The 19308-nt window shown below is 37.4% G+C and overlaps 1 protein-coding gene across 1 annotated transcript in view; it reads left to right on the plus strand.

Annotated features, from left to right (window-relative positions):
• The window catches only part of LOC120428544 (alkaline ceramidase), a 31439-nt gene extending 14573 nt beyond the window's left edge, over positions 1 to 16866 (plus strand). Inside the window, exons 2-6 of the mRNA XM_052709163.1 lie at positions 4609 to 4827; positions 13043 to 13299; positions 13358 to 13495; positions 13568 to 13881; positions 16447 to 16866. Of these exons, the coding sequence (XP_052565123.1) occupies positions 4732 to 4827; positions 13043 to 13299; positions 13358 to 13495; positions 13568 to 13881; positions 16447 to 16448 (807 nt within the window). The 5' untranslated portion in view covers positions 4609 to 4731 and the 3' untranslated portion in view covers positions 16449 to 16866. The remainder of the gene's footprint in view (positions 1 to 4608; positions 4828 to 13042; positions 13300 to 13357; positions 13496 to 13567; positions 13882 to 16446) is intronic.
• Positions 16867 to 19308: the final 2442 nt, after the last annotated feature.

Genomic DNA, 19308 nt, shown 5'->3' on the forward strand with positions numbered 1-19308 from the left:
ATAGTGACGGCGGCTATACTCTCGAATATTTGGAGCCTAACATTTCAAAAGGGCACAAAACTTTTGTAAACAATAGTGTATCCCTTTCACTCAAATGACAGTTAGCATAAGGTGTGAGAGGGATACACTCTTGTTTACAAATGTTTTGTGCCCTAATGAAATGGAAAGCACGATTTTTGGTGCAGAGATAATCTATTGATAGCTTTTCTATCACTCATTTGCAACACTGTAACAGCCATCGGACCCCCGACACTTTTTTGATTTTTTTTAAACAAATCAAATTTGCATTGTTTCTCAGTAAACAGCATTTCAAGGACGTGCAAATGAACAATTTAAAGCATTTTTAAATTTGATTATTCGTAAATTGATCGAGAACTGATCGAAAAGCGGAATCGTTTACAACTTGCGCTTAGTACCTTTTGAAAACTAACCCGCGATATGAGTTATAAAACCGCTTATCTTTTCAAAAACAAATGTAAAAGCAAAAAAAAAAAGAATAGATCTAGAGTTTTTTTTAGGAGATCCTAGGGTAGAGGACCCAGAAATCGCCCACTTTATAGTGGGAATCTAGGAAATTTGACGTGAATTTAATGATAATTTATGGTTTTGAAGCTCTTTGTTGTAGAACGTTGATAAACTATATTTTAAGTTTCCACAAGGTTTTTATCGTTTACGAGTTCTTTTTTGTTAAAATTTTGCGTTTTAATAAAGTGCTCTGAAGTGCCTATTTTCGCCCCCCTAAATCCAGTTTCGCCAACGACAAAAATCAAGAAATGAGATGAAATTATGGCACAAAGCTAAGCAAATAAGGTCTCCTATTGATACACAACATGTTCCCGAAGCTCAAAACATGTTTTCACTCATATAAAATATGACTAAATAAAAAATTCTGATAGAACTCATGTGTCCTTATTCACCCAAGATAAGGGCACACAATTACAATTAGCTCCATGCTGTTGTTGAATTTATTAGGGGAACTTTAACCCCATGGGCCATTCGCTCCCGAATTGACTCAATAGAAAACTTCGAGTACCTCTAAAATAAAAATATTAAAGCACATGTGCTATTTTGAAGGATATTGTGTTACTACTTTTCCATCTTCTGCTCAATTTGTTCTCCTATGTACCAGTAAACTCTTACCACGTTTCAACTAGGTGTCCTATATCTCAGCTTAGGTTAATTTTTGAACTGATGTTTTCACCAAAACACCCTAATGAATGAAATAAAATAAAATGATTAATTAATCTTTAAAAATAATCTAGAATTTTCCAAATATGTTTCAAGCACATTTAGCTGCGATTATATAAGTTTTTATGGAACGAAAACTGGTTCTATAAAATCTGAAAACACAATACTAGATTTCGCCCTGGGCGAAAATTGGATCTCATGTTTTTTCCATGACCCCAGAAATCGCCCACTTTATTTTATTGAAATAACCTTTGATAAACTTTTAAAACAGCTAAATCACTAGATTTTCATGAAATTCAGCGAAGCAATGAATTATTCTTTTACATTATTTTCGGACAAAATAAGTTGTTTCCCTTTATTAACATTATTACCCGCTGTAGTCGAAATTGACAAAAATATGGCGGCTCTAAAAAGACTTTTTTTAAGTGCTTATAAAAACTTGATAAACAATGAGCAGTTCTCTAGAATTCCGGTCATTCGATTTTTTTTGTATTTTTTAATCCGACTGAAACTTTTTTGGTGCCTTCGGTATGCCCAAAGAAGTTATTTTGCATCATTAGTTTGTCCATATAATTTTCCATACAAATTTGGCAGCTGTCCATACAAAATTGATATATGAAAATTCAAAAATCTGTATCTTTTGAAGGAATTTTTTGATCGTTTTGGTGTTTTCGGCAAAGTTGTTGGTATGGATATGGACTACACTGGGAAAAAATGATAAAAGGTAAAAAAATTTTGGTGATTTTTTATTTAACTTTTTATCACTAAAACTCAATTTGCAAAAAAACACTATTTTTAATTTTTTAATTTTTTGATATGTTTTAGAGGACATAAAATGCAAACTTTTCAGAAATTTCCAGGTTGTGCAAAAAATCATTGAGCGAGTTATGACACCCAAATGAAAAATATATATCAAAATCTGCAACAGTGGATTTGCTGCAAAAAATGTTACATTTTATAACATTTTTTGCAGCAAGCCCGTATTTCATTTTTGCCCGTGTGTAAACATGTCAGCGACCTGCAGTTCTCACCAACACATATAATGCTGGCGCAAAACTTCAAAGAGAAGAATATGTTGGTGCTCATTCCCTCTCAATACATCAAGCGTCCATGGCGCGGTGGTAGCGTGTCGGATCAACAACCAAGAAGTTGATGGTTCAATCCTCGTTCTGTAGATATTTTTTTTGCAATATTTATCAATCAGCCGTCGGTAATGTCGATAATTGTCGGTATATCGCAAAAAATGCATGAGGACAGATTTCATGCAGATTCTGATATACTTTCATGCCGCCATGCATCACAATCATGCAACTGCCGTTTGGGTGAATTTTTGAATCAATACTGATTTTTTCAAAAAATCGAAATATTGGTCGCAAATTTTTTTCAACTTCATTTTTCGATGTAAAATCAAATTTGCAATCAAAAGGTACTTTACTGAAATTTTGGTAAAATGCACCGTTTTCAAGTTAAATCCATATTTAGGTGACTTTTTTGAAAATAGTCGAAGTTTTTCATTTTTTTTATATTAATGCACATGTTTGCCCACTTTTGAAAAAAATATTTTTGAAAAGCTGAGAAAATTCTTTATATTTTGCTTCTTCGAATTTTGTTGATACGACCTTTAGTTGCTGAGATATTGCAATGCAAAGGTTTAAAAACAGGAAAATTGATGTTTTCTAAGTCTCACCCAAACAGGGCGTATTATTGAATGTTTGGCCCTTTTGAAATGTTAGTCTTGATTTGAAAATTTTGAAAATATTGTTTTCGAAAAGATCGGAAAATTTCACAAATATTTCATATTTTAACATTGAAAATCGGACCATTAGTTGCTGAGATATCGACATTGAAAAATGGTGGGCTGTTTGGGTGAGACTTAGAAAACATCAATTTTCCTGTTTTTAAACCTTTGCATTGCAATATCTCAGCAACTAAAGGTCGTATCAACAAAGTCCAAAGAAGAAAAATATAGAGAATTTTCTCAGCTTTTCAAAAATATTTTTTCAAAAGTGGGCAAACATGAGCACCAATTTAAAAAAAATGAAAAACTTCGACTATTTTCAAAAAAGTCACCTAAATATGGATTTAACTTGAAAACGGTGCACTTTATCAAAATTTCAGTAAAGTACTTTTTGATTGCAAATTTGATTTTACATCGAAAAATGAAGTTGAAAAATTTTTGCGACCAAAATTTCGATTTTTTTAAAAAAATCAGTATTGATTCAAAAATTCATAACTCGCTCAATGATTTTTTGCACAACCTGGAAATTTCTGAAAAGTTGGCATTTAATGTCCTCTAAAACATATCAAAAAATTAAAAAAAAATAAAAATAGTGTGTTTTTGCAAATCAAGTTTTAGTTTTAAAAAGTTAAATAAAAAAATCACCAATTTTTTTTACCGTGTATCCTTTTTTTTCCAGTGTAGTCCGTATCCATACCAACAACTTTGCCGAAGACACCAAATCGATCAAAATATTCCTTCAAAAGATACAGATTTTTGAATTTTCATACATCATTTTTGTATGGACAGCTGCCAGATTTGTATGGAAAATTATATGGACAAACTAATGATGCAAAATGGCTTCTTTGGGCAACAAAAAAGTTTCAGTCGGATTAAAAAATACAAAAATTAAAATTGAAGAAAAAAGACCGATTTCGTAGAGAATTGCTCAATAGAAGTTCATTAGGAAAGTTTCAATTAGAGCTAGAAATTAATGAATATGTAAACCTGCATAATAAATTCAACCAAAAAATGGTAGAAGTTTGCTAAATACAGATTAAATCCAGTAGGTGGGCGAAAACCGGGTCCTCTACCCATCTATAAACATATGAAATACAATAGCTTATAGGACCTTAAAAAAAACTCTGGAAATTAGGAAAATTGATAAAATTTAGCCAGAACCAGTTTATTGTGGCATCGTTTTTTTTCCATAAAATTATTTTTATGAGGTACTTTTCGGTACTGGGACCTGGTTAGGACCGAGTCGGCTTTTGTAATTACATTGTTCTTAATGCTAAGAGTAATTACAGAGGATCTTGTGTGTAATATTAGTGGGAGGGGATGGCATCGTTTTAATTTGGCTGATTCTTTTATTTATTTTATGGAGTAAACAAATAAATCTTGAATACATGAAGTATTTAAAAGACTTTCATTTTAGCCAAAATAGATCCATTTCAAACGAAAAGCTCTGACCCAAAACCACGGCGGCAAAGCCAATTCATCTCCAAGAAACATACCTCAAATGCCATCGCACTTTCAGCCCCCCTTCCACGAACTACTCTACCTCTCGATATGAATGACCAACCCCTCTCGGGCCCAATTTCCCATTGTCTTCCATCCGATGGTGACCGTGGGAGTGTGCGACGAGCCATTTCCATAAATCATTCTTTTGCTTTGTTTGTTTGTCTCTCGGTTTCGTTTAGCTTGCCAGCATCAGCAGCCGCATCAGTTTCAGCTAGAACCGGGCCGCGGCACCACGTGTCGACCTTAGTCACAGTCAGTCAGTCTACCCATTCGCAGCAGGTCGAGCGAAAAACGGCGCAACGATGACCTGGGAACATCTGGAGCGGGGCAGCTCGCCGGTGGACTGGTGCGAAGGGAACTACCTCATCTCGCCGGATATTGCCGAATTTGTCAACACGGTAAGTAAAGTTAGGAGCTGAAACCTGGCCTTTGGAATTTTGGTTGAAGCCCTCGAACGGCGCGCATCAAGGTAAACCTGATCGTTCAAACCGTGTGTGGCACTGAACTGTGAAATTATGTGGTTTATGTGGGGTGCAGCGATCGAATGCAGGCTTCTAGACTGACTGAAAACTTATGTAATCGCGGGACCGCCGTTTCGTCACGCAGATGTAAATCGTATTAAAATGCCGAGCCAGCTCACAAATTGGACGAATACCAGCTCGCCAGTAAGCATGCTAGAGTTATCGCAGCGCAGAAAGGTACTAAAAGTTAAATTTGAATAACATTTCCAGGGTTGTTACGGACGGCGCGGATCGCGCGGATGGCGCGTTTCGCGCGGATAGCGCGGATTTGGCGCGGATTTGCTGGCTAAATTTGCTCAGGCGCGGATTTCGCGCGGATGGCAATTTTGATAAATAAAATAGTTAACTTTCATGTTACAAAGAAAAATATTCTTAGGAATTACGATAATTTATCTTTTTTAGTGCAAAAACTTCGATTTCATAGAAGTTAGTGAAACAAAATTTAATTTTCTACCGAAAATGTTTGTTTGTAATTTCTATATCTGGAGCAACATTTGAAAGGGCCGGTACGACATTGCTCTTACGGCCTTTCGTCCCATTTAAACGCGTGTAATGAAAGGTCGTAAGAGCAATGTCGTATCGCCCCTTTCAAATGTTGCTCCATAACTAAGAATCGTCGAAATAATCTTCAAGAAGAAATTATTATTGTTGAAGACTTTATAAACAAATTTATTCTTATACTCAACTCATTATAAACATCTGCTACATGCTCTGAATGTTTAATTTCTTTTGAGTTTATGGGTTGTGTTATTAACATTATTTATTGTTTATTTTATACTGGATAAATTCCATTTTTAATCTTGTGAACCATATTTCAACCTTTTCCCGAAGATTTAGACATTCGGATGAAAAAAAATGATTATTGGGGGGTGTTCAGGTGGGCGAACTGTGGCCAAATCCCGGAAATGAGCTTGATCGCACGTAACAGAAGCTGGCTTTCCGCCTATGATTTCAGATGGGATTTAACCCGTAGAAAGACATTGTTTTCTAAATTTAAACATTTTCGAGGAATAAATAAAAATATCAAAATAATCAAAAATGAATGCTCCAACATACAACACATAATATTTCAAAAGTTCTAAAACTAAATTTTTTGTGATTTGTATAGTTGTTCAATCCAATAATTAGAAAATTAAAAAAATCTAAAATTCTAAGCTCCCAAAATCTAAGAATAAATTCTCAAAAAAAAAGTAATTGAAAATTAAAAACTATTCATAAATTCCTAAATTCAAATTGTGGACCTCTTTAGAAAAAAAAGAACTGTAGAGTTCTTAAATTTATAGATTTTTTTTAATTTTTAAATGCTTAAATTTTTGTTATCATCATAGAATACAGAAAATCTGATAACTTTGAAGCATTTTTGAAATCATATTTTAGGTAAGAGCAATTTTGAGATGAAAATAATACAAATTTCGTGTTTCAATTTTTCTGTATGACACACAGCGAGGATCATCGAGTACGCGTTGCATTTAAATTATCAAATGCTTTTATTTATGAATTTAAAAAAAAATCCAAATTATTATTTTTTATTTTATTTGCAAGAATTTAAACTATTTTTTACTTTTAAATTTCATTTTATTTGGTTTTCCCCTCCGCACGGCTGGGACCTTGCCCCCATGGAAAGCATGGGACGGTCGGAGGGCTTGTAATGCACTTTACCAATACGGAAAGAGCAGGGGAGCATTTGTTCCCCATACTAGCGCCAGTCAAAGATGTTACACATTGATCTTTGCCGAGTGGTGTCTGGAAATATTAATAGTTCTTTATTAGTTATTTGAAGAATATTTACAGTGCCACAGTTTTGAAGAATAAATCCAGACGGAACCGAATGATCGAATGCTTCCTGTCGTCGGAAAATTCGGAGCAACTGGAGCGTACCTAGCGGCCGGGTTGTGTAGCGTAATGGAACTCCGATTTCGATATGATGGTACCCACGGCGGAGCTAGTCAAAGGACAAGCAGGACAAACTCGTTACTGGCCAATTGCGACTTATGCTGGCGAAGGTGATCGAGGACATCTGACGGCGGTTGCGGAGTCGTCCTCTTTAAAGCTAAGTACTCATGCATGATAATCGTATTACAGGCCTGCCTTTTCTGGTCATGTTGAATACGATTAACTGCAACTCTAACCACTTTGATTTTCAGCAAAATTGACAAGACTTTTGACGAACGTGACAGGACAGGGGACTGTAAAACATTTTATACAAGTTCCGACTTTTTTATGTGGGAAAACTTTGCCCGACGTGTGTTTCTTTGCATTTGTTAAATAATTACCTTTGCTGATTGAGTTTAAACCTCAACATATGAATTCATTTTAATAATTTTGCCTTTGTTGGAACAGTTAAGGGTCACATAGTAAAAGTCCGTTGGTGTGTGGATAGTGTACCCCGTTCGCTCGAGTTCCTTGGGGTCAGTTCTGTAGGTTTTAACAGTCTCGACAGTTAAAACCTACAGTACTGATTTTGGAAAACTTGTGCGAATGGGGTTTTTAATGAACATTGGGGGCGGCGATTGAGCACGAAATTTCGATTTAGCTTATTTACATCATTACACGATTACATACTCTCACAAACACAATCTCATTTTAACCTACCCAATCATGTCCTCAATCCCCGCTCCCATGGAGTGCGAGCGATCCGCATGTGATTGGCACGACCATTACCGTTCCTTTACACAACCGGACTTGGACTGACTTGATCCTGGCTATCCCACCTCGATCCGCAAAAAAAAAAAAAAAAAAAAAAAAAAAAAAAAAAAAAAAAAAAAAAAAAAAAAAAAAAAAAAAAAAAAAAAAAAAAAAAAAAAAAAAAAAATTTCATTTTATTTGGTTTTCGTTTTTTATCAAATTTATTGTTATGGTTTTTCCCTTTGGTTTACTTCATCGTAGCAAAAATAAATTTGTCCCTAGATTTGTCCATATAATTTTCGGAGTTTCAAGATTCTTCGTTCTTAGATACGGACTAATGAGGCTATTCTTGATTTAAAATTGTATTTATTGAATACATCATTATTCAAACGTTTGTGACTTTTGTGTTCCTTCCGACGGAGCTTTTGAACATAATTTTTGTTTTCGAATACGTTTTTGATTATTTCATAAAAAATGAAATTTATATAAAACTCTGTTGTATGTTTGCGCGCGAAATTATTTTTCTTAATATGGCGCGGATTTCGCGCGGATTGGGGTTTTGGGACGGCGCGGATTTGGCGCGGATTTTTTTTCGACTTCTCCGTAACAACCCTGCATTTCATATCGCGTTTATCATACTGACTGAGCCTAGTCAGATTAGTTCAAAGCGTTTCCCCTTAATGCAAACACACTAGAGCTGGCGTCGTATAGCGAAAACAGCTGTGGCGAGCAAGGTCAGGCCAGAATGTGATGACGACGGCAGTGCAAAACTCGTGCAGCGCCAAATGAGGTTCTAAACGGGGTGAAATCGATAATATCGATGCATTTTTCACCATCAACATCTGGATATGTGATGCGCTTGGTAGCCTTTCGTTTGCTCGCTAAATGGCAATTGGAGCTAATAATATCTGGAAGTATTTAAAACCGGCTGAAGGGGAGCGCGTCGGGGAAGTGTTGTTCAGACTTGTTATCACCATTATTGTCGTAAGGTGAAGCTGATGTTTTCAATTAGCACTTGATTATACGTGGCTAGTTGTGGAATTAGCTGACAAACGGCATTTTTTTTTTTATTTACATGTTAAAAAATATCATAATAATTTTAGAGTACTTTCTCAGCTTTTGCAAATACTTTTACAGAGGAGGACGAATAAATTTAATTTTACATTAGCAAAAGATTTAAAAAAAAAATCTAGTGCATTTTTTAAACAAAAAATAAACTACTGTTATTTCAAACAAATCAAACTTGACCAAAAAACGTCCTTATTTTCAATTTTCTCACTTTTTAGCATCAAGTCCATCAAGTGCAAGTTTAGTGACTCATTACCAAATCGTCGCTGTCGTGCTATCTTGTCGCACGTGCATTTTGGGCCAAATTTAGTTGAGTACGCCTTTTTGTGCAGCTCACAATGCCTCACCTTTTGACCTTCACAGATCTCCAAAATTCGATTTCAATCCTGAGATACTCCATAAAAACCGAAAAAACTCCGTGCATTTTCGTCACTTTCATATGAAAGAAGTTTCAATCTTGTCGTACTAACTTGACACACACTGAAAATTGATGTAAGTGCGACGACTGGTCAAAGGTATTTGAGTTCAGAACACGTTTGACCTAAACCGTAAACCTTTGTAATTATAACTTGAGACTTCGAAAACCAATTTTAACCAAACTACGGGTCAATACACAGAATGGTCAGCCAAAGAAAACGTGTTTATTATTCTTTACATTGCGTTCTCTATTTTTTGTTTATTCAAGGTCAAACATCAAAACGTCAAAAAGCGACGTGCGACAAGTTAGCACGACAGCGTCGAAATAAGCAATTCTCTAGGAAATCGGCCGAGTTTGTGCATTTTTATTTTTTTATTTGGCCTAATTTCTTTGGAGCCCTTCTCTATGACCAAAGAAGCCATTTTGTGTCATTGGTCCACCCATACAACTCAGCTGTCAGCTGTCCATACAAAAATGGTACGTAAATATTCGAAAATCTGTATCTTTTGAAGGAATTTCTTTATCGATGTGGTGTCTTCGGTAAAGTTTAAGGCATTAATAAGGAATATTCAGAAAAAAATGAAAAAATGAATATTCAGAATTTTTGTTGCAGATGTTCAAATCAGCTCTTTTCACAAAAAAAACAATTTTCCAAAACCCGTATTTTTTTAAATTTTGTATATTTTTTATTTGTTTTAGGAGAACCATAAAAAAGTCATGGTTTTCCGGAAAATTCTATTTTTTTTAAATAAGTCTTACCCAGTTGACCTACAACTTTGCCGAAGACACGAAATCGATTATTAACGAAACTCAAAATTAATAATTGCGAAAAAAAATGCGAAAGGCAAGATAACTGTTTATTTGCACTACGTCATTTCATTACGATCCATTCGATCAGACCTAACATTCAAGCGGCCAAGCCAACCTGGGTTATTTTTTTTTTTAGTCGCTAGTAAATTTTAAGGATCAAGTTGAATAGGGACCATCCACAAACCACATGGACACTTTTTTGGAAATCTTATTCAAAGTGACAAAAAGTAACATAATCCCAAGATTGCAGCGTTGGTCGGCACCGGCTTCTTCAAGCTGGTGGCCAAGCTTTGTGCAATGCTCACACACAACCAGCGCAGTAAAAGGGGAAATATACCCTTTTTAATCAAACTATCTTTGCCATATGGAGAGTTTGATGCTCGATTGAAGCTCCAAAAATACTATTTTGGCCATAAACTTACCAACAGCACCGCCTCAAGTAAGCACGCAAATGTATGCCATTTTCTGGCAAAAAAGATCAAATTCAATGCACTTTTGATCATAATTTCAATTTGCGAGACCATTTCTGATCATTTTGTTGGCACACGCAAGATGAGAGCTTAACTACTTAACGAAAGTCGCCATCAATATCTTTTCACTTGCGCTAACGATTACAAAGCGCTTAAGATATAAAATTGCTTCCAACTACCGGCAACATGTTCTTTTGCACATTAGTTAGTCACTCACTTGAAAAATAATCCCGTAACATGTAAATAATTAGCAAGCGCCATCAAAAAAACAAACGCGCCAAGTCTTTTGACGTTTGAATTTTGACGACCTATTCCAATCGAAGGCTGAAGAAAACCGAGCGAGAGGCAAAGGCAAATAAAGAACAAAGGGTGGCCACCAACACCACCAGCAGCGCCTGTTGGAGTGAGCCAGTGATGCCAGGAAACTCTCTATAAATGCCCATTTTGGTGAGTGCTCGCTTAAAATTTCGTCACAAATGGCAGCACTAGGCAGACACAAAAGAGCGCTGGAAGAAAAAAGAACTCAGCCGAAAATCGAAAAATGGGCGGGGCCCAGTGCATTCTCGTCAGATTAGAATACACTTGGGAAATATTTTTTTTAAATGCTTGTAAAAGGAATAGAATAAATTTTAGTAAAAGTGAAAATAAACAGAAATGTTCACAAAAAGTTGCTCTACTCGTTGGTCCCGAGCAGACGGAAATAACTTGGGAATAACATTTTTTGATATTTGAAAATACTAGGCCAATAATCTTTAATGTTATTTATAACAGGATTTGTTATTCGTCGCTATGATTTTTTTTGTTATTGGATTGTTATTGTAATAACAGACTAATAAAATTTTTAGTTATTCTTCGATCAAATCTTTGTTATTATTTTTTGTCATTTTAACAACTAATCCTATCATCCTAATAACAGTTGGAGTTATTCTTCCATAACAAAAAATGTTATTCCCAAGTTGTTTTGGCTTTCAACCAATATCAGACCAATAACCAATTTTGTTATGATAACTTAAACTGTTATCAAACTCTTATGCAAAAATGGATTTTTTAAGAAGATTCCACAACATTTTCTGTTATTTTAACAGTATTTGTTAAATGGCATGAATTTTTGAGAATGGGTATATTTCTCCTAATTATTTGCTTATTTGTGACGAACTCAAAAATCTGACAAAATAAAGTTAGGGCCTCAGCGTTGCTAGACCGTCAATGAATTATTAAATTTTTAATTATTTTTAATTTTCACTATATTTTTTTCGAGTTTAAGAGCGAGTTTTTCACCAATGTGTAACAGGTCGTATCGGGGTGCTCCGATTTGGATGAAACTTTCAGCGATTGTTTGTCTATACATGAGATGAACTCATGCCAAATATGAGACCTCTACGACAAAGAGAAGTGGGGTAAAACGGGCTTTGAAGTTTGAGGTTCAAAAAACCTAAAAAATCTTAAAATTGCTCGCATTTCAGTAAAACTTCATCAATTCCAACTCTCTTAGTTGCATTCGAAAGGTCTTTTGAAGCAATTTAAAACGTGCTATATACATCCAGGATTGGTTTGACTTTTTCTCTTGGCTTTTGCAAATTACTGTCATAAATTGATTTTTTTAAAACATTAATATCTTATTGCAACAGCCTCCAACACCCATACTCCCATAGGTCAAAAGATAGGTAATTACATGGACTATAAGCCTTAGGTGTTAACTTTTTGGCCAATCGCAGTTTTTCTCATAATTTTTCGATTTTTCTATAACAAACATTTTACAACGTTAGTTTTTGCCCTGTAGGCCGCCATAGCGGCACTTTTTGGTCTCAATTTGGCATAATCGGAATCCTTTGACAATTTCACGTAAGTTAGTAGTATTGGAGTTGTAAATTTGATTGGAAAAATTGCCATTTAGAATGAATTAAAATATTTTTTAACAATTTGTTGGATTAGGGGTAAAACAGGTTTTCGCCTACTTGATACAGCATTTGACGTATTGATCACAGGGTAAATAAGATCCATTTCTTTTTTCAAAAATGTTTTATTTATTTATTTTTTTAAATCAAAATTACAACTCCAATACTACTAACTTACGTGAAATTGTCCGAGGATTCCGAATATGACAAAAATGAGACTGAAAAGTGCCGCTATGGCGGCCTACAGGGCAAAAACTAACGTTGTAAAATGTTTGTTCTAGAAAAATCGAAAAACTATGAGAAAAACTGCGATTGGCCAAAAAGTTAACACCGTAGGCTTATAGTCCATGTAATTACCTATCTTTTGACCTGTGGGAGTATGGGTGTTGGAGGCTGTTGCAAAAAGATATTAAGGTTTAAAAAAAAACCATTTTTGACAGTAATTTGTAAAAGCTAAGAGAAAAAGTCGAATCAATCCTGGATGTCTATGGCACATTTTGAAGCGCTTCAAAAGACCTTTCGAATGCATCTAAGAGAGTTGGAATTGATGAAATTTTACGGAAATGCGAGCAATTTTATTTTTTTTAGGTTTTTTGGACCTCAAATTTCAAAGCCCGTTTTACCCCACTTCCCTTTGTCGTAGAGGGCTCATATTTGGCATGAGTTTCATCTAAATCGGAGCACCTCGATTCGACCTCTAGAACAAACCGAGCAATATTTACAAATACTGTCTCTTAAGAATTAAGATTAAGAATTACAAACAAACTTTACAATTTCAAATAGAAAACCACTAACACTTTCCACAGGTCAGCAACATCCTCTTCCTGGTGGGCCCTCCCTTTCTGATCTATCTGTTCAAGGACTATGGCCGGTTCATCCAGCCCGCTATTCACATGATCTGGATCCTGCTGATCGTGGTGGGCCTCAGCTCGGCGTACTTCCATGCCACGCTCAGCTTGCTCGGCCAGCTACTGGACGAGCTTACCATTCTGTGGGTGTTCATGGCCACGCTCAGTCTATTCTGCCCCCGGAGACACTTTCCGCGGGTTTTCAAGCACTCCAGGTAATTTATTATTAGTAGTTGGGTTTAAATTGGGTTAACATCAAACATTTTCTTGTAGAAAACGGTTCTGTATCTCGATGTCGGTGTTTTCTCTGACGGCCACGGCCCTTTCCGTGTGCTACCCGGCTATCAACGCGTTCGCCTTGATGCTGTTGGCCATCCCCGCCACGTACCTTCTGTACAAGGAGCTACAGATGTAAGTTTCGCAGGATTCTCGGGGCTTGTATCCAAAAAAAAAAAAAACTAACTTACAAGTCACATTTTTTAGTGTCCAAGATAAGCGCGTGTACCGGTTGGGAGTTCGAAACACCACCATCTTGATGTTGGCCATCGTTTGCTGGATCAACGACAGGATGTTCTGCGACGCCTGGTCCCGGGTCAACTTCCCGTATCTGCATGGATTTTGGCACATTCTAATCTTTATCTCGGCGTACACGGCTTGCGTGCTGTTTGCGTACTTTTTCGTCAGTGATGAACGACCCGAGAGTCGACCCCAGCTCAAGTATTGGCCGCATAACGCCTTTGAGTTGGGCGTGCCGTACGTGTCCATCAGTTGCTACAAAAAGCTAAACGATGACATCTAAGGAATATTAGAGGTTATGCGAGCGGCGGACGAATTGAGGGAGACGGACGAGATAGAAATAAGAAAACACGTGCGTTCGATAGAGTGATAGAACTGAGAATAAGTTTATTGTTTATATAGTTTGACAGCTAGGGCTGCTTCACGGTAAATGTCACTGTGTGTAAGACGTTGCTCGCTGCAGGGGTGTGCAGCCGACAACACTTCTTCTCAACGTCGACGCACTTTGATCCAAGCGCTATCCGCCGTTGATGGTTTATGTCTTTCGTTGTTGTGCCGCTCTGGTGCCATTTCAACTGCAATACCGATGTATCCAGCTGGAGCGGGTTTTCTCTCCTGTTGATCCTTAAGCTTCTTCTTAAGCTGTACTCGGTTCCTCTCCTCCTGTCCACGTACAGCTTCGGCTCGTTCTTGATCTGGATCATTAAGCAGCTCGTCATCGGTGTCATCATCGAAACCGAAGAATTCGTCATCGGACTCGTTCAACTCTACCGGCGGTAGACGGACAAGAACCTCCTCGGCCTGGGCTTGTACTGCTTCAGTTGCATTGTCCAATTCCAAGAACATCACATCTCGGCTCGTCACGACCTTGCCGGATTTTGGTTCCAACAGTCTGTACGCCTTGTAATCAAAAGAATACCCCACGAAAATCAGCTTCTCTTTCTGGGTTGACGTTCGTACAAATGCACTGCATCCAAAAACTTTCATGTGACTCAAATCCGGTTGCTTGCAGTGCCACATCTCGTAGGGCGTGGTCTCTGCGGCCGTAGACGGGAGTCTGTTCTGAATGTACGCCGCAGTGTTCACCGCCTCTGCCCAAAAGCTCCGTTCTAGTCCAGCGTCCAACAGCATGCGAAGTCCCATCTCGTTCAGCGAACGCCTCTTCTCGTCTATGACGCTGCTAGCATCCGTGAACTCCAACTTGATTCCTTCCTCCACACATATCTTCCGAAGACCGTTTGCCATATTCTCTCCTTCTCGGGCTGAGCGAATTATCCTTGGCTTCTGGCCGAACTTCTTCTGCACTGAACACACGTACTGCTGAATCTTCTGCTCAACTTCGGACAAGTCCTTGAGGAAATACACAACGGTATACCGGCTGTGATCATCAATCATCGTCATGTAGTACTTGCATCCGCCGTGCGATGTTGTCATGGGACCGCACACGTCGCTGTGAACGACGTCAAGAACCGCTTTGGACCGTTTTTCGTTCGAGCCTGGAACAGGTGGCCGCGATAGCTGTCCTTCAACGCAGCACTCACACTTAACAAGCAGACCGCAATTCTTCACTTTGATTCCGGCAGCCAAACACTGGCGTTCCAAATCAAAAATCGTCTCCGGATCTTGGTGTCCCAATCTGCGGTGCCAGGTGTGAAGACAATCCTCTTTGTGCTCGTTGTCCTTCACCTGTACACACTTCTCGCTCGCCAGCTTGAGCCGATAGAGTCCATCATAGCTTTTGTCTGCTGTCGCGATCACTCGTCTTCCGAACAATAACAAACACTTGTCCTCATCAAACTCAGCTTGCACGCCTTTCGTCGCAAGTTTTCCAATCGAGAGCAAGCTTCCCTCAACTTCCGGGGCGTAGATCACGTCGGTGAGGGTAATCTTGACATTTTGTCCATTGCCATCAACGCACTGCAGCACGTAATCTCCGATTCCTTCCGTGCGCAACGCACTCCCGCCAGCGGTCGAAATCACTGGGCAAACGCTTTTGTCAAACCGGACGAAACCACTTCTGTCACTAGTCAAGTGTGACGTCGCACCTGTATCGACCACCCACGATTTCGGCTGGCTTCGCTCTTCTCTTTTCACAAACGGGAACGAACTGTCATGTCCGTCTTCACGCACTTTTTCACTTTGCAGTTTCAAGCTCTTCTTTGTGTTCGCTTTGCCTGAATCCTTCGAATCCACTGGCTCCCCGCAGCGATGACACATCTGCACTTTTCGAACACTTCCCACTTTCAACACCCTTTCCTCCGATCCGCGCTGCAGCCTGCTGTGATGCGCCTTCAGCGCCTCCCACGTCGCCTTTGCCGTCTGCTTGTCCCGGATGAAGCCGATCTGGCTTTCCTCCACCAGCAGCTGAATCGTTGTTAGGGCCTCTTCATCCCCAACCATCCACTCAGCCACCGTCACCCCAGCAGGACGAGTTCCCGGATCGACGTACGTCCAGAGCTTCAGACGGCGAAGCAGCGCCTTCACAAAAAATGCCCACGACTCGTAGTTGCCATCGGACAATTTCGTCACTCGCGCAAAATCCATCGCGAAACTTTTCGAAATCAATCACTCTTCAAAAATAAAAATTCTTCCTCGAGCACGCGAACGAATAATCCTTCAATCCTCCGTGGGGCTCGGGCTGGGCCCATAACCTATTAGAGGTTATGCGAGCGGCGGACGAATTGAGGGAGACGGACGAGATAGAAATAAGAAAACACGTGCGTTCGATAGAGTGATAGAACTGAGAATAAGTTTATTGTTTATATAGTTTGACAGCTAGGGCTGCTTCACGGTAAATGTCACTGTGTGTAAGACGTTGCTCGCTGCAGGGGTGTGCAGCCGACAACAAGGAATTGGGTGGGGTGCTCCGGAAGTAGTACAAAATGTCACCGATTAATGCCATTGCGATAGTAAACCAAAAAGAGTCATGGAAATATCAAATGTTTGAGTCGAATCTCACGAGTGACAATCTGGAAACGGGTTGTCGATTTTTTAGTTTTAATGAGTAATTTCGATTGGAAAGGGTCCTGCAGTTTTAGCGTAGAAGTAGCATTTCCTCCACTTCTTTTTTTCGAATTGATACAAAGGTTTTGCCTAAGCAAAGTGATAATGAAACCTTTATTTTATGATTTTATAATTATTTATTTACATCAGGAACGCTTGAGTATAAACAGCTTGAAAAGAATATAGTATATTTTGCGTATTTTTTTTTATTTTAGCAATAGTTTCTCATAATGTTAAAAGCAATTAAATAGAGATAAAACAAACGTATGGTTCCTTTAGCTGTATATCCGAAAGCCTTTTAGATAGATAAATCTCACATTTTGATATTGTTCATATTGTAAATTATGGGGAAATCTGTTCTAGGGTGGAAAGTGTCTTCTTTTTTTTTGGGTTCAGAAACTGCCGCAACAAGGAGGAATAATTCCTGGCTCTTGGGGAACTGATGATTAAGCACATCTAGAAAAGAATAAAAACTGTGATCATGTTTTATGCTTTCTCTCTTTCTATCCCTTTCCTTTGCAATTTTTGTGGGCTTTTTCATATTTTTTTCTTACTTCAATTAGGCCTGAAAGCTTTATGTAAATTTTTATGTACGACGGTTAAAAAACACAATTAAAGCCCATTTGTGGTCACTTTTTTCATTTTAATGCAACAAATAAAAAAATATAAATTGCCAAGACAACATTTTTCTGAAGGATCAACTATGGTCCCCTTGAAACGAGCTGTGAAGTAGGACCTTTTGCCTGAAAAGTAAATTGATTTGAAAATCCATTTCAAATCCTTTGCGGTCATACAACGAGTTATTGTGCTCAGAAACATAAACATTTTCGTTGTGAACAATTTATGACACACCGTACAAGATTTCATCAGACTAGCTGTTTTTGTGTTGGATAAGATTAGAATAGATTAGATTTATTTTCAAACTATCGAAAAAAGAAAAAAAGAAATTTGGAAATTGGACAAAAACGGTAAAATGTATGTTTGTTTGTTCCCGGGACAAACAGTATAAGCCTTTCCTCGGTAAGGAAGGTAAATAAAACATTTCAAAAGAAGGAAAATATAATCTTTGTAGAATGGATTTTAAATTTTAAGCGATTGAAAATGATTTTTCACTGAAAATATCAAGTTTTGGGGCGAGTTTGTTAGGGGGAGACAAAATGATTAAGGGGTTACATACATCTAATCTAATCTAATCTAACACAAACGCAGCCAGTCCGATGAAAGCATGCTGGAAAGTCTTGTGATTAGATTACGCCCCAAGCACTTTTCTTGTCATTATTAATAATTGCAGTACATCTGAGAATACCCGAAAATGTATTGCAAAAATTAAAGCGGCCAGCCCTACTACGTTGTGTTTACCGAGAGAGGATTCTGAGAACGGATCACATTTCACAGAATCTACAGGGGAGGAAGGATGCGTGGACATACCGTACAAAACGCTCCAGTTTACAGTTTCATATGTGTTTTGTATAATGTGTTAAGTGTAAAATATAGTGTGGTTATATAATCAATTAAATCTAATAATGCAATATAATGATCATTTAATAAAATCCCTTCACCTATATATAATAACCACACCCAAGCACACAAACAGCGACACAAAAGAAATGAAAATGAGCATGCAAAAACAAGACAGCGCGTCCCCGTGGTCAGCGCACTAATGATGCCATTATTTAATTATAATAACCACGCACCCAAGCACACAAACAGCCCAAAATGATTAACATGTATGTAACATGTAGAAAATCTCAATATATCATAATTCCGAATATTTATTAAATCCTTTACAAAGATGAATTCCAATCACTCCTGAAAGTTTCATGGAGATATGTCATGATTTAAGTGAGTAGAAGACGATTTAAGTTTAAACTTTAAACCATGTGCAAAGCGGACTGTCAAACTTTATGAGCGTTTATCTCGGAACACCGAGTTGATTTCCGGGTGCCACGATATCTCGAGATGGGATAGACCAAATTGGCTGAAATTTTGGGGTGAAGACTCTCAAGACATATTCCGTGTGCATGACGGAGCCCGATTTTGAAATTTTGATTTAAAAAAAAAAATACAAAAATCAAAAACTTACGAATTTTGATATGAAAAACATAAAAATGATTTTATCTATTTTTAAAATAAACTTTTTTTTAAATCGGCCTCGTCATACACACGGGTCCGGTTTAATGAGTCTTCACCAATCTTTTGAGCCGATTGGTAAAAGCTGATTTACATGTATGTAACCCCTTTATAGAATATTTTGATGCATATTAAAATTTTATTGAAGTTTGTTTGATTTTTTTTATTTGAGAAATAACTTGAAATATTTTCGAAGGGCTAATAATGTTTTAATATTTTATTTGAAATTTGTTAATTTTAAAAATGTTTGATTTAGAGGTGGGCAAAAAAAGAGCGAACCGCTCAAAGAGCCGGTTCACTAAAAAAGAGCGATCGAACCATGGCTCACAAAAAAACCGCGGTTCTTTTTTAAACTCTGGTCTTTTGAAAGAATCGTTCCAAGAATCTGCTGAAGAGAGCTTAATCGACATATTTCGTTGGAGTTCTTTTGCAACTTTCCTATCAATATTCATTGAAATATCTTTTGTAACATTCATGCTAATATTTTAAAACTACATGATTTCAAACCTCAGTTTCCTAGTTTTCTTTGAAATTACTCCAAAAGTAAAACTGAATGATTTAAAAAAAGTTGCACA

This window comes from Culex pipiens, chromosome 2, assembly GCF_016801865.2.
Source record: "Culex pipiens pallens isolate TS chromosome 2, TS_CPP_V2, whole genome shotgun sequence".
Taxonomy (NCBI): Eukaryota; Metazoa; Arthropoda; class Insecta; order Diptera; family Culicidae; genus Culex; species Culex pipiens.